Here is a 14,121-nt window from a genome sequence, read left to right as displayed (position 1 = left end):
CCTACAACAGCCAGGCTGTCTCCCCATTTACAGATGCAGGGACAGCCAAGGGTCAGAGGAAACCTGTGCTCAGGGAGAACATTCTGTGTTGACCGTGAAGAAGCCTGGTGTGCCTGGTGTGGCCTTTCATGCTGCCTGCCCAACGAGGGCAAGGTGGCAACGAGGAGGTGACTCGGACACTGGGCCTGATGAGAAGGTCAGGCCCAGTAGGGTCATCATTAGACAATTTTGGCCACAGGGACAGAACACACACATGGAGAGACTAGCAGGAACAGCAAGGAGGACTTCGTGGATGGAGACTACCACCACAGGAAACAGAGGCCAAGAGAGAAGCACAGCACAAGTGGACTGTCAGGAAGTGAAGGATCAGAATGGACTTCTAGCTTCACCAATGAAGATGAATAACGTACATACTTAAAGTGGGAAGACTGGGAAGAGAATAGGTAATTCTGAGTCTGTCTGCCACCTGACTTTCAAAATGAAAGTAGTGTAAAGTCAAATCCTCATTTTTCAGGTGAGGCAAGTCATCTGCCACTGCAGGAAAGACATTCAACATACATTCCTGTGCCTGTCCTCATGTCCTCATTCCACTCATTTTCACCCACAAATACACACACCAGTCCAGCCCCTGAAACTAGGAGGCTCTGAAAGGCATGGGTGAGCACTGACCTGGTACAGGAGATGCCCACTTTCCCTGCATGGCCAAGATCCAGCAGGCCCTTGGCCAGGTTCTGTTCAGCAATGGGGCACTCAGCACTGGGTGCCAGCGCCTGCAAGGGGTCATTCACATCCACGCAGCAAGGTGCTGCTGGGAAGGCCCGCATCTGGCGCCTCAGTTTCTTCCGGGCTGCAACGGCTTCCCTCCACCTAGAAGACACACCAACAAACACTGGGTATGGTTAAGGCTCATATCAGGGGAAAAAATACGAGTACAGGCAGAGGTCTCTCGCCTAGTTACTCAGGAGGCTGAGATCTGAAGATTGAGGTTTGAAGCCAGCCTAGGCAAGGCAGTCCAGAGACTCTTTATTTCCAATTAACCACCAGAAAGCCAGAAGTGAGCTGTGGTTCAAGTGGCAGAGCACTGTCCTTGGGCAAAAAAAGCTCAGGGACAGCACCCAGTTCCTGATTCAGTACTGGCGCATGCACATGTGCACAATACAAACAACTCAGAAACATAAGAAAACATATTTTTTTGACAATCTGTTTAGGTATCTTCCAGGAATGGCCCTTAAAGTGAGAAACAAATCAAAATTAAATGTGGGCATGATAGCAAACAAGAATGAAAGTACTACTGAATTTAAGAGCTAACACTGAGTGACCTCTGAATGCTGACTTGGCAATAGAGACACAGATGGCTTGGCCCCCAGCGCACATCACATATAGAAACCTACATTCCAATGGCATTTATTTGTGTAAACATGTGAAATGTCAGCGTGATAGATGCTTTGCTGATAATCACACACACACAACACACACACAGAGAACAAGAAGTTTCTGATAAGTGCACTATAAACATTTGTTAAAAATGCAGAAGAGACAATCTCTCCCAATCAAATTCCTTACTTCTTCCCTGAGTGTAACTGTTTAGGAACACATGATGCATGTGCTCTGAAAGAGTAATACAATTAGCACAGAATGCACTGAAGATATTCACTGATATAAAATGTTGTATTATCCTTTTATCACTGACTAAAGGAAGTGATGGCCCATGCATAATGAACTTGGCAAAAGACTTCCCTATGATGTGGGTTTCTATCTGTAAGAATACAAGATTCACCTCTGTAGGTACTTGCAGAAGCACTGAAGTTCCTGGAGTGTCTCCTTTGCAATCTGGAAAATTTCCTCAGCAAGAAACAAGCTGACCAGGTGGGCACAGACATCCTCAGAGCAACGTGCCATTCGGACTCTCTTATCTGTCTCCATTGCAAACCTGAAAAAAAGGGCAAGCAGCATGAGATGCTGTACCAGAGACCACAGACATCAAGGGCCTGCTTTCAAAGTGCTGGGGTATGGGATGAGCAGTGCAGCTCAATGAAAGAGTGTTTAAATACTATGTGCAATGCTCAGAATTTGGTCCCCAGTGCCATCACCACACATACAAAAACAGTATATGACCTTCATATGGAAATATAATTACATTTCCACTGCAAGAGAAATTTTAAGACTTCTATTTTAACTTAAAAGTAAAGACACTTGGAAAGATATGGATAAAAGTGGCATAGAATGTCAGTCGATAGACCCAAAGGGGCCACAGTTAACAGTCCAGAAATGTCTTTCACCCAAGCGGACTCTGTGGAGTACGTCTGTAGTCCCAGAGCTCAGGCAGCTATGGCAAAAGAATCACTTGAACCCAGGAATTAGAGGCCAGATTGGGCAACAGAGTATGACCCCCTTCCAAAGAAAGGAGAGAGGGAAGAAACCTTTATCCTAATACATAGTTGGAATCTTAAGCTTTTAAATGACTGAGACAACTTAAAAGCTCATTAGCATTATCTGGCATTTCTAATTAGAATGGCTCAAATAAAGATGGATGCCTGGGGCTACTAAGGATATCCACAAGACAATATGAAGGACCATACCAAATTATTTAGTCCATGGAGTCTAAGTAGCTTAAACAGGGGAGATAAATGTCTGTCCAAGACTATTCCTCAGGGTGCTAGAGACAAAGTACTGAGCTACACTTCCCATGGCCTGGAATTGGCAGGGTTCTTTCTCTGTGTGGCGGCAAGCCCTGGGCTCTACCTGCCTCTTAACCGTCCTGGGATTAAGAAGAGACATATTGCTATCATTTTTGTGAAGTGTCTTATAAAATCAAAGAAATAAGAGGCACTGTTGGCTCACGTGTGTAATCCTAGCTACTCAGGAGGCTGAGATCTGAGGACCAGCCCAGGCAGGAAAGTCCATGAGACTCTTATTTCCAAGTAACCACCAGAAAAACAGAAGTGGCGCTGTGGCCCAAAGTGGTAGCGCCTGGAACAAAAATTGCTCAGGGACAGTGCCTAGGCCATGAGTTCAAACCCCATGGAAAAGAAAAGAAAAAACAAAGCTCTACTGAATAGGAATAGGAACAGGAACAGGAAGAATATCATTAGCTGCAGATCCACTGCTGTGGGTTTCCTGCTTAGACTGAGATATAAACCTTCAGGCTGGGAGGATGGATTTTCCCTGAAGGCTCCCAGGTAAATAGCCCAAAGGAAAGTGAGACCCAATGCTCTCACCTATAATCCTAGCTTCTCAAGAGGCTAAGATCTGAGGATCTCAGTTTTAAGGCAGCCCTGGTCAGACTCTCATCTCTCAATTTACTTTTTATTTATTTATTTACTTTTTCCCAGTCCTGGGGCTTGGACTCAGGGCCTGAGCACTGTCACTGGATTCTTTTTGCTCAAGGCTAGCACTCCACCACTTGAGCCACAGTACCACTTCTGGCTTTTTCTATATATGTGGTGCTGAGGAACCAAACCCAGGGCTTCATATATGTGAGGCAAGCACTCTACCACTAGGCCATATTCCCAGCCCCAGACTCTTATTTCTAAGCAATAAAAAAACTGGGACTGGAGGCATGGCTCAAATGGTAGAGTATTGGCAGTGAGGAAAAAGGCTGAGTTCAAGTCCCAGTACCAGAAACAAACAAACAAAAATCTTGAGTAACTCTTCTAGCATAAGAAACAAAGGTCTGACAAGCACTGATGACCCCAGGCCTGTGGAGACAGACAGAGAACACACCGCTGCAGGGTCTGTACCAGGTGCACAGGAACCTCACACTATCAATGGCTACTCCAAAGACAGGCTCCTTGCCAAACTTAAGTGCAGTTTATTCTGAACTGTACCAGCTTGGCCATAGTGCCTTCACACATACACACATACACACACACACACACACACACACACACACACACACACACACTCCCTTCCTCACACCTCCGGCACATGAGATACCAGTACTTCACTCACTTCAATTCCTCGGCACAGATTTCCCACACACACTCTGTCACCATGAGTTCCGTCAGTTCTGCAGCCAGGCCCTGGCTCAGCTGAGTTAACACCAGCTCTCTTTCTTGTTTCAACCTATGGGTACAAAAGCCAAAAAGGTAATGTCTTAATATAAAATATAAAAATGGGGCTGGGAATATGGCCTAGTGGTAGAGTGCTTGCCTTGTTTACAAAATATAAAAATGCCCTGGCTGTGCAGGTGGGGATGAGGGGCACTGAGTCAGGAGGCCACGGTGACCCTTACACCGCCCCCCTCCCGCCTGTTCTGCTGGGCAGTAGTCAATCCTTATCAGAGGCACATAGCCTAAGGACCTCCACTACTTCTGTGAGGGTGCTGAGTGGGTTGGTTGGGATCTCACAGCAATGTAGGAGACATTGTAGGGGTACTGGGCCAGGGCTGGTTCCCTCCTGGATGAACACTCACCTTTCCTCTTCAGCCCTCCGGGTCTCCTCCTCTTTTCTCTCCCTCTCCTTAGCCACTTCTTCAGCTGCAACATGCCTCAAAATGCCCACAGTTGCAGCTGTTAACAAATCCTCCATGGCAGCATTAGAAACACTAGACAGAGCAAATCAGATAATATTCAAATTCAGAAGAGAGAAAGCCATCATACACCATACACCACTACCTGGAATGAAAACCAACAAATGTAATACAACCACATTAACAGAATAAAACTAAAACACATGCACACAAGCATCTCAACTGATTAAAAGCACTGAAAGCACTTCCTCTAATCAGGAACAAGACAAGGATATCCACTTTTCTCACTTGTACTGAACACGTTACTAGAAATTATAGCCACAGCAATTAAAAAGAAGCAAGACTCATCCTAACTGAAAAAGAAGAAATATCTATTCATAAATGACATAATCTCATATAGAGAAAATTCTAAGGAGTCATAAAAGGCAAGTTCAATGAGGTTGGAGGATAAAGATACAGAGGGCTAAGGATATAGCTCAGTGGCAGAGCACTTGCTTGATATGCACAAGGCCCTGGGTTCAAGACCCAGTACTACAATAAATACATCAATTAATTAAATTTAAAAAGTGAAAGCATTGAAAAAAGAACAATAACATTAAAAGTTAAAGGACTGATATTTTCCAATTTCAAAACTTGCTCTTCATCTGGAGGCTTTCAGTTCAAAGCCAGCCTGGTACTGGTAGGTCACACCTATCTACCTATCTATTCGGGAGGCTGAGATCTCAAGATTGAGGTTCGAAGCCAGCCTAGGTAGAAAAGTCTGTGAGACTTTTATCTCCACCTAACCATCCAAAAGCTGGAATTGGAGGTGTGACTGAAGTGATGAGTGCTAGCCTTGAGTAAAAAAGCTCAGAGACAGCACCCAGGCCCTGAGTTCAAGTCTCAGTACGAACACAAAAAAAAACAAAAACCAAAAAAGTATCCAACCCAGCTGCTAGTGGCTCACAACCATAATCCTAGCTACTCAGGAGGCTGAGATCAGAGGATCCTGGTTCAAAGCCAGCCCAGGCAGGACAATCTGTGAGACTCCTATCTTCAATTAAACACCAGAAAACTGGAAGTGGTGCTATGGCTCAAAGTGGTAGAGCTCTAGCCTTGAACTGAAAAGCTCAGGGACAGCACTCAGGCCCAGAGTTCAAGCCCCACTACCAACCCCACCCCAAACCCCCCAAAAAAGTATCCATTGTGGACATGTGGACATGCCCCCTTCACATACCATGTTTTATTTTCTTCCTTTGAGATGGGGTCTTACTACATTTCCCAGATTAGTTATAAATTCAAAGACTTAGTAAGAGGTGGAAATGTCTACAAAGCCTGTAAAATCAGTTGGTATATTATAAGGCCTGTAAAATCATTTGGTACTCAACAGGACAGACACATATGCTTGACAATATAGACTTCTTGTTGGCTGCTTGCAGCCTTTCTATGCATATTGATCATTTTGTATGGCCCATGAACATTATAAATTTCTAAATGGCTCTTGGAACTTACCCATATACCAACTGATCTCAGCCTCCTGAGCAACTTGGATTATAGTCATGAGTCACCAATGGCCAACACAAATGGAAATGTTTACAAATGAAAATTGCATGCTAATAAGAAATAGAGGGTCAGGAATATGAGAAACATGCTCACACAGGAAAAAAGCCAGTAGGTGGCTCATGAGGAGGTGCAAGATCCCTCAAATTCACACTGTCTAGGGTTAGATGTATCACCAGGGAGTGAGCAGCTGCTAAGCAGGAGGAGAGCCGTGCCTCCATCGGGACTTACCCCAGGGCTGCGGACACATAGGCCGCCCCCGCAATGCCAACTTCCTCACAGTCGCCCTGAAGAGCCTCCTGGATGAGCTCATCCACCACTGCTGCCAGGTCCTACAGAAAGACAAGCACAGAGAGCAGTTGGACCAGGTGCTCTTCAGGGATAGAGGTCTTAGATGAGACCTATCGTGTATGGGCGTGGAGGTCCTCCTGATATGCAGGCCCTGCCACACCATGCCAAGAAAGTCTCCTCGGAGGAACGGGAAGGGCCTTCTGCTGGCTGGATGAACACCCCACAGGATGGCCTCAACAATACCCTACCCATTTTCTCTTGTGCTCGTTAAATATCCTCAATTTCTGTGGTCACTCTTTATGCTCTTCCTCACAACTTCCTGATTCCAAGAAGATTAGTGCTCAGAGATGGGGACTGGGTGACACAACTGCATTTTCCGCCTGATCTGGGCCCACACAGGTCAGCCTGTGCACTTCCTTGAGTGAGCAGGAGCTGGTGTCAGTCACAGCAGACAAGCCTGGGTCCGCTGGTCCCAGCTCTGCATCTGAGCTCAAGACCCTCGGCAGGAGCACTCTTCTCCTCGCCTGCATTCTGCCCAGCTCCTTTCCTAAGACCAAGCAACACAGTGGCTGCACAAAGAGCAGAGGTAACATGAGCATGTACACACAATGGACTTCTCAGCACTCCAATCTAGAAGATTCCTTACCGCATCAGAATATGTGGGTGCAGGCTTTGGTGGCATTAGCTCCAGCTGAGTGGAGGGCTGGAAGAGGCTGGATGCCACGGCTGGAGTCAGTGCTGGGGCATGAGGCAGGGAGGCAAGGGCGTGTACAGGGCCAGGAGGAGACTGTGTAAGGAGCCCTGGGAGTGGCACACTCGGCTCTGCCTCACAGTCCTCTTCTCTGCCACCTGGAAAGACAGGAGCATATGCAGACATTGGCACCAGCACTGTGTGCACTGCCACCTCCATGCAGGCTTGGCAGACCCTGTACACCAACCCTCAGGATCAGCTCGCCCGCTGAGACTGCCAACAAGCCACACAGTCGTGTCAGCAAGCCTGGAGGAGGGCTTTATAAGTTTCAAGTCCAGACAAAGTGAGAAACACCAATTACCAAGTCAAGAGCGAGGTCTCCAGGCAGAGATTCCCCATAGGGTCCTGGAGGGAAAGTTCAGTACATCTTCACTCACCTGCTACATCAGCACAGGGCCTCTGAGGACTGACAGGCAGCTCCGCAGCCAGGCTCTCCCCAATATACTTGTTCTGGGAGTTGAAACTGCACACAGGAGCGTGGCGAGGGACTGGGGGCAGTGGCCCTCCATTCACAATTTCCCCAACAGACACCATCAGCTTCTTGGCAATAAATACTGACTTCCTGGCCTTGAACAGTGCCTCTGGTTCCAGGAATGCAGACCGATTCAGCTCGACACAGCTACCCAGATCACAAAGAGCCCACAGAGAGGTATCAGCTGGGGACAATGACAGCTCCTCCTACTATAGCCCAACCACAATGCCAGAACCCCTCAGTTAAAGCACAAACCAGGCCAGGTGCAGATAGGATGGAAGGTGAGCTACACATGGGACAATTGACACACAAAGCTCTCCCATATTCCCCTGGAACTGCAGAGAAGAGGCAGCGGAGGGAAAGAGGAAGGGAAGCTCCACACAAGATGTTGAATGTAATATTGCCATCTGCTGGAAACACTGACTACAAAGCAGGAAACACCTTGGCCAGGCCTGCTGGAATCTCTTTTACCACCAGAGGTGGACAGTGACTGTACACTGGCCAGCAAAGACCATCTTCAAGGGATGGGATAGGAAGATCCTAACCTTTATCTTTAGATTCCCTGATAGTTTAAGAAAAGCATTAAGTTTGAAAGCAGAAGAACTTGTTCTGGCAAAGTTCTATAACAGTGGTTCCTGCGTGAAATCCTAGCTGCTTGAGAAGCTGAGAACCAGAGGATTGTGCTTAGAAAACAGCTCAGGCAATAAAGTTTGTGAGACCCTATGTTAATGTTACAATTTTAATGTTACAATGGCATATGCCTGTCATCTTTGCTACATGGGATGCTGAGATCAGGAAGATTATGGTTGCAGGCTAGCCTAAGCAGAAAAGTCTGTGAGACTACATCTCAATGAAAAGCTGGGTGCAACGGGACACCAGTAGTTCATGCCCATAATCTTAGCTACTTAGAAGGCTGAGATCTGAGGATCACACAGTTCAGTCAGTTCAAGCAGGAAAGTCTGTGACACTCTTATCTCCAACTTACCACCAAAAATAGCTGCTCAACTGGTAAAGCACTAACCTTAAGTGAAAATGCAAGGCCCAGGCCCAGGCCCAGGCCCAGGCCCAGCCCCAGGCCCAGCCCCAGTATCAGTACAAAAGAAGGGAGGGGGGAGGAAGGGGGGAGAAAAGACAAGAGAAGACAAGAAAACCTGGATACAATGACATGCATTTGTCATTTCAGCTACGGTGGGAGATGAAAACCAAGAGGACCATGGTTTAGCCATGCACTTGGGTGAGAAGTGAGAGCCTATCTCAAAAATAACCAGCAAAGGCCAGGTGCCAGTGACTCACACCTGTAATCCTAGCTTCTCAGGAGACAAATCTGAGGATTGTAGATCAAAGTCAGCCCAGGTAGGAAACTCTTATCTCCAATTAAGCACTAAAAAGCCAGAAGTGAAGCTGTGGCTCAAGTGATAGAGTGCTAGCTCTAAACAAAAAAGCTAAGGGACAGTGCCCAGGCCAAGTTCAAGCCCTAATACTGGTACACACACCAAAAAAGAAAAAAAAAAAAAAAAACAGAAATAACATCACAAAAAAGGGAGAGAGGCACAACTCGGTGGTAAGTCACCAGAGTTCAACCCCAGTACAAAACGCACACGAAGAGAATCTGTTTATTTGTTTTGTTTTTGTTGCCAGTCCTGGGGCATGGACTCAGGGCCTGAGCACTGTCCCTGGCTTCTTTTTGCTCAAGGCTAGCACTCTACCTCTTGAGCCACAGTGCCACTTCTGGCTTTTTTTTTTTTTTTTTTTTTTTTTTTTTTTTTTTTTTTTGGCCAGTCCTGGGCCTTGGACTCAGGGCCTGAGCACTGTCCCTGGCTTCTTCCCGCTCAAGGCTAGCACTCCGCCACTTGAGCCACAGCGCCGCTTCTGGCCATTTTTCTGTTTATGTGGTGCTGGGGAATCGAACCTAGGGCCTCGTGTATCTGAGGCAGGCACTCTTGCCACTAGGCTATCTCCCCAGCCCTGGCTTTTTTCTATATATGTGGTGCTGAGGAATTGAACCCAGGGCTTCATGTATATGAGGCAAGCACTTTACTACTAGGCCATATTCCCAGCCCACAAAGAGAATCTGGTCTGAACCCTCCTCTGGCCAACAGTCAGCGTGTGGCTTGGGGAATATCCAGCAGTTCTGTACCCAAACAGGCCTGCAAGAGCCTGGCAGTCAGCCAGCTATCTTACAACCTTTCATCAGAATTTTACAAGGGAAAGGGAAAGAAGTCACAGGTGTAGTCTTGCTCTTACCCATCAGACACAGTGAGGCCATGGAAGCTGAGGAAGTCCGTGGCCTCTTGGCCATCTCTGAACAGGAGCATACGCACCACACTGTCCAGCGGGAAGACAGTTGATCGCTGAGTGCTCACTGTGTAGGCAACATTAAGTGCCCGAAGAGCATCCCTGCGGATCTGGAAGAAACAAAACACTGGTTGTCACAACAGAGGGGAAGCAGCTAGGCAGACATGCACAGGAGGCTGAAATCTGAGGATCAGTTCAAAGCCAGCCCAGGCAGACAAATTATCTCCACTTAACCGGCAAAAAGCATAAGTACAGATGTGGCTCAAATGTAGAGTATTAACCTTGAGCCAGGAAGCTAAGAAAGAACAAGTCCCTGAGTTCAAACTCCAGTACCAATACACACACACACACACACACACACACACACTATATATATATATATATAATGATATTATTATTAAAAAGACAAAAAACTAGTGCTTAGACTAAAATGTTTCACAGCACTCTAAGAAAACCTTAAAAACAGAAGATAATGCCAGGCACCAGTGGAACACGCCTGTAATCCTAGCTACTCAGGAGGATCATGGTTCAAAGCCAGCCTGGGCAGGAAAGTCCATGAGACTCTTATCTCCAATTAACCACCAGAAAACTGGAAGTGGCACTGTGGCTCAAAGAGGTAGAGCACTAGCCTTGAGGTGAAGAGCTCAGGGACAGCATCCAGGCCCACAGTTCAAGCCCCATGACAGACAAAAAAAGAAAGACAAGAAGACAAGAAAAATATTGAAATGCTAACAAAAACAGGGTTATTGGTGACAATTCTGCTTGTTCTTTCCCAGTGTTCGTTAACTGAAGCAACCAACAATTCTCCAGTTTTCACTAAGTGTCTCACACTGTTTTAAATAATCAAAATACAACAGGAGCCCAGCACTGATGGCTCACACCTGTCATCCTAACTACTCCAGAGGCTGAGATCTGAGGATCATAATTTGGAGCCAACTCAGGCAGAAAAGTACCCATAAGACTCATCTTCCCAATTAACCACTCAAAAACCAGAAGTGGTGCTGTGGCTCAAAGTGGTTGAATGAGGACTGGGAATATGGCCTAGTGGTAAAGTGCTCACCTCATATACATGAAGCCCTGGTTTCGATTCCTCAACACCACATATATAGAAAAAAGCAGGAAGTGGCGCTGTGGCTCAAGTGGTAGAGTGGTAGCCTTGAGCAAAAAGAAGCCAGGGACAGTGCTCAGGCCCTGAGTCCACACCCCAGGACTTGCAACAAAAACAAAAACAAAGTGGTTGAATGCTAGCCCTGCGCACAAAGAGGCTCCCGGACAGTGCTCAGGCTGAGCTCAAGCCTCAGGACCAACAACAACAAAAACCAAAATACAAATTATGCCTGTTATCCTAGCTACTCAGAGGTTGAGAGCTGAGGATTGAGTTTCAAAGCCAGCCCAGGCAGGAAAATCAAGGAGGCTCTTATCTCCAATTAACTACCAAAAAAGCTGGAAGTGCAGCTGTGTCTCAAGCAGTAGAGCACTAGCCTTGAGCACAAAAGCTCAAGGATGCTGGGTGCCAGTGGCTTACTACACCTGTAATCTTAGCTACACAGGAGACTGAGATCTGGGGACTACAGGCCAGGCAGAAAAGTCCCTGAGATTCTTAGCTCCAATAAACTACCAAAAACTGAAAATAGAGCTGTGGCACAAGTGATAGAGAGCTAGTCTAGAGCAACAGAAACTCAGGGACAGCTCCTAGGCCCTGAGTTCAAAGGATCAAAATTCACATACACACACACACACACACCCCACAAATAGGGCTGGGAATATGGCTTAGTGGTAGAGTGCTTTTTGCCAGCATGCGTAAAGCCCTGGGTTCGATTCCTCAGTATCACATAAACAGAAAAAGGCAGAAGTACTGCTGTGGTTCAAGTGGTAGACTGCTAGCCTTGAGCAAAAGAAGCTGGGCAGGGCCCAGGCCCTGAGTTCAAGCCCCAAGACGGCACAAAAATAAATAAATAGGGCTGGGAATGTAGTTTAATGGTAGAGTGCTTGCCTAGCATGCATGAGGCCCTGGGTTCTATTCCTTGATACCAAGTAAACAAAAAATAATTTTTTTTTTTTTTTTTTTTGCCAGTCCTGGGCCTTGGACTCAGGGCCTGAGCACTGTCCCTGGCTTCTTCCCACTCAAGGCTAGCACTCTGCCACTTGAGCCACAGCACCACTTCTGGCCATTTTCTGTATATGTGGTGCTGGGGAATTGAACCCAGGGTCTCATGTATACGAGGCAAGCACTCTTGCCACTAGGCCATATCCCCAGCTCTAAACTTAATTTTTAAAAGGAATCAATTAATAAATAAAAGAAAAAGCACAAAATTAACATACTTGGTAGCAAGCAATGCTATAGACAATGAATATGAAACATGCATTTAATGGCAATTAAGTGTGATGGATTAGAAAAGTATAGGACACGGGATGCTGACAGGAAGAGTGGTCAGAGCAGGCCTTGCTTTGATGATAGGGAACTAAGGCCACTCCAGTGGATGGAGCTGGGTGGAAAGGACTTCCGGAGGCACCACTGCCAACAAGCAGATCAGAGAGGGCTGGGAGATGAGGCAGTGGGGCCGTGGTCACTGCTAGTGAAAACACTGTTCTGCTAAAGAACAGGCACTTAAGCTTCTCTTTTGTTTGAAGTTATTTATAATGGGCAGCATTCTACATACATGAAATCACCATTTTAAGAAATTAACTATGTTTCATATAAGAACTACACAGAATTCCAAGTGGCAGATTATTAGAATCCTTTTCATTTGTTCCAGAATTTCAGTGCTGTAGCTTATTGTTATACTGACAATAGCAAAGAAACTTGCCAAACATTCTCTGCACATCTATAGGTAAATAAAGACAAACAAACTCAAGCCAGAACTGCTGGTCCTGAGATCTTCCAAACAGCTTTCTCGCCGTCAGCAGGCACCATGCTTCACCCTCAGGCCTGCCGAAGAGATGGGCAGTGCGTGTTCAGGGTGGAGTCAGGCTGCAGGCAAGGGCAACAGCCCTGATCACCTCTCACTGAGCCAGTTACTGGCGGAATCTAGAAGGTGGCTCTCATGGCACCCCCAGGTTCCTCCACAAGGCCGCAGCTAATGAAATAACTCAAAATATCAAGCGTTTACATAAAACCCTAGGTAAGAAAGCAGCCTTTGGATTGCCTTTGTAACCCAAGAATAACCCAAGCATGGTGTGAGGACTTACTGAAACAAATTTAGCATCATCGGCTTCCCTCCCAAAACTTAAAAGTTAACAACAGGGGCTGGGGATATGGCCTAGTGGCAAGAGTGCCTGCCTCATATACATGAGGCCCTGGGTTCGATTCCCCAGCACCACATATACAGAAAATGGCCAGAAGTGGCGCTGTGGCTCAAGTGGCAGAGTGCTAGCCTTGAGCAAAAAGAAGCCAGGGACAGTGCTCAGGCCCTGAGTCCAAGCCCCAGGACTGGCCAAAAAAAAAAGTTAACAACAGTTACGTATTTTGTCCACAGGACACAAGACTGCTGCTTTTTGGTTTCTTCTCATGAAAGATGATAGCAGATGGCTGAACCTGACCTCTCATTCTCAAGCCTTTCGTTATGTGAGCCACAAAACAGCATCTCCATGGCCTGGCCGCTCCTGCTGGAGATCCATGGTGCCAACCCAACTCAAGAGGTAAAGCCATGACAGCCTGGCAGGTACCATGCATTAGCCCCAACACAACCGGATGAGCTCCAGAACAGAAGCACCTCCACACCACACTAACAACTTCCTCCCATGCTACCAGCAGCCATTCTGCTTACCTGATTAAAGTAACAGTGTAATAGGCAGCCACTCAGATAAGAAGCCGACTGGACCAGTTTGAAAAACCTCACAAAATTATTGCTGTTCAGTGCAGCAAAAGCTTGGACAGCTAAGCCCACCTCGGGAGAGTTTCTGACATCAGGATGGAGCTGCTGCACTTCTCTGTGATGGAGACAAGATAGTCAATGCTGCATTTCATCAGATAATCATGGATCCAATAAATAATGATTCCACCAAGTTGACACGTGCAACTGAAGTCATTTTCCTAACACAGAGCTGCTCTTAGTCTGTCAGGATTGATACACAAAGGTTTTCTTTAAAAAGGTGAGAAAGTAAACTCACACAACCATTTAAGAATTATCACAGAAGTGGAGCTGTGCCTCAAAGTGGTAAAGCTCTACCTTGAGCAGAAAAGCTCAAGGACAGGTCCTGAGTTCAAGCCCCACCACTAACAACAACAACAAAAGAACTGAGCCCAGGACCAGTGGCTCACGCTTGTAATCCTAGCTACTTAGGAGGCTCAGATTTGAGGAC

At 46.5% G+C, this 14,121-nt stretch overlaps 1 protein-coding gene across 1 annotated transcript in view; it reads right to left on the bottom strand.

Moving 5' to 3' along the window:
- The window catches only part of LOC125351373 (minichromosome maintenance complex component 3 associated protein), a 44,272-nt gene that overhangs the window by 18,976 nt on the left and 11,175 nt on the right, over positions 1–14,121 (bottom strand). The window contains exons 10-18 of the mRNA XM_048346061.1: positions 13,587–13,749; positions 9,769–9,929; positions 7,430–7,671; positions 6,948–7,150; positions 6,242–6,342; positions 4,415–4,546; positions 3,952–4,065; positions 1,778–1,930; positions 670–867 (exon numbers count right to left, since the gene is read on the bottom strand). Coding sequence (XP_048202018.1) covers positions 670–867; positions 1,778–1,930; positions 3,952–4,065; positions 4,415–4,546; positions 6,242–6,342; positions 6,948–7,150; positions 7,430–7,671; positions 9,769–9,929; positions 13,587–13,749 — 1,467 coding nt within the window. The remainder of the gene's footprint in view (positions 1–669; positions 868–1,777; positions 1,931–3,951; positions 4,066–4,414; positions 4,547–6,241; positions 6,343–6,947; positions 7,151–7,429; positions 7,672–9,768; positions 9,930–13,586; positions 13,750–14,121) is intronic.

The sequence above is a fragment of the Perognathus longimembris genome, chromosome 5 (assembly GCF_023159225.1).
Source record: "Perognathus longimembris pacificus isolate PPM17 chromosome 5, ASM2315922v1, whole genome shotgun sequence".
Lineage (NCBI taxonomy): Eukaryota > Metazoa > Chordata > Mammalia > Rodentia > Heteromyidae > Perognathus > Perognathus longimembris.
This window is presented reverse-complemented; position numbering and strand designations above follow the sequence as displayed.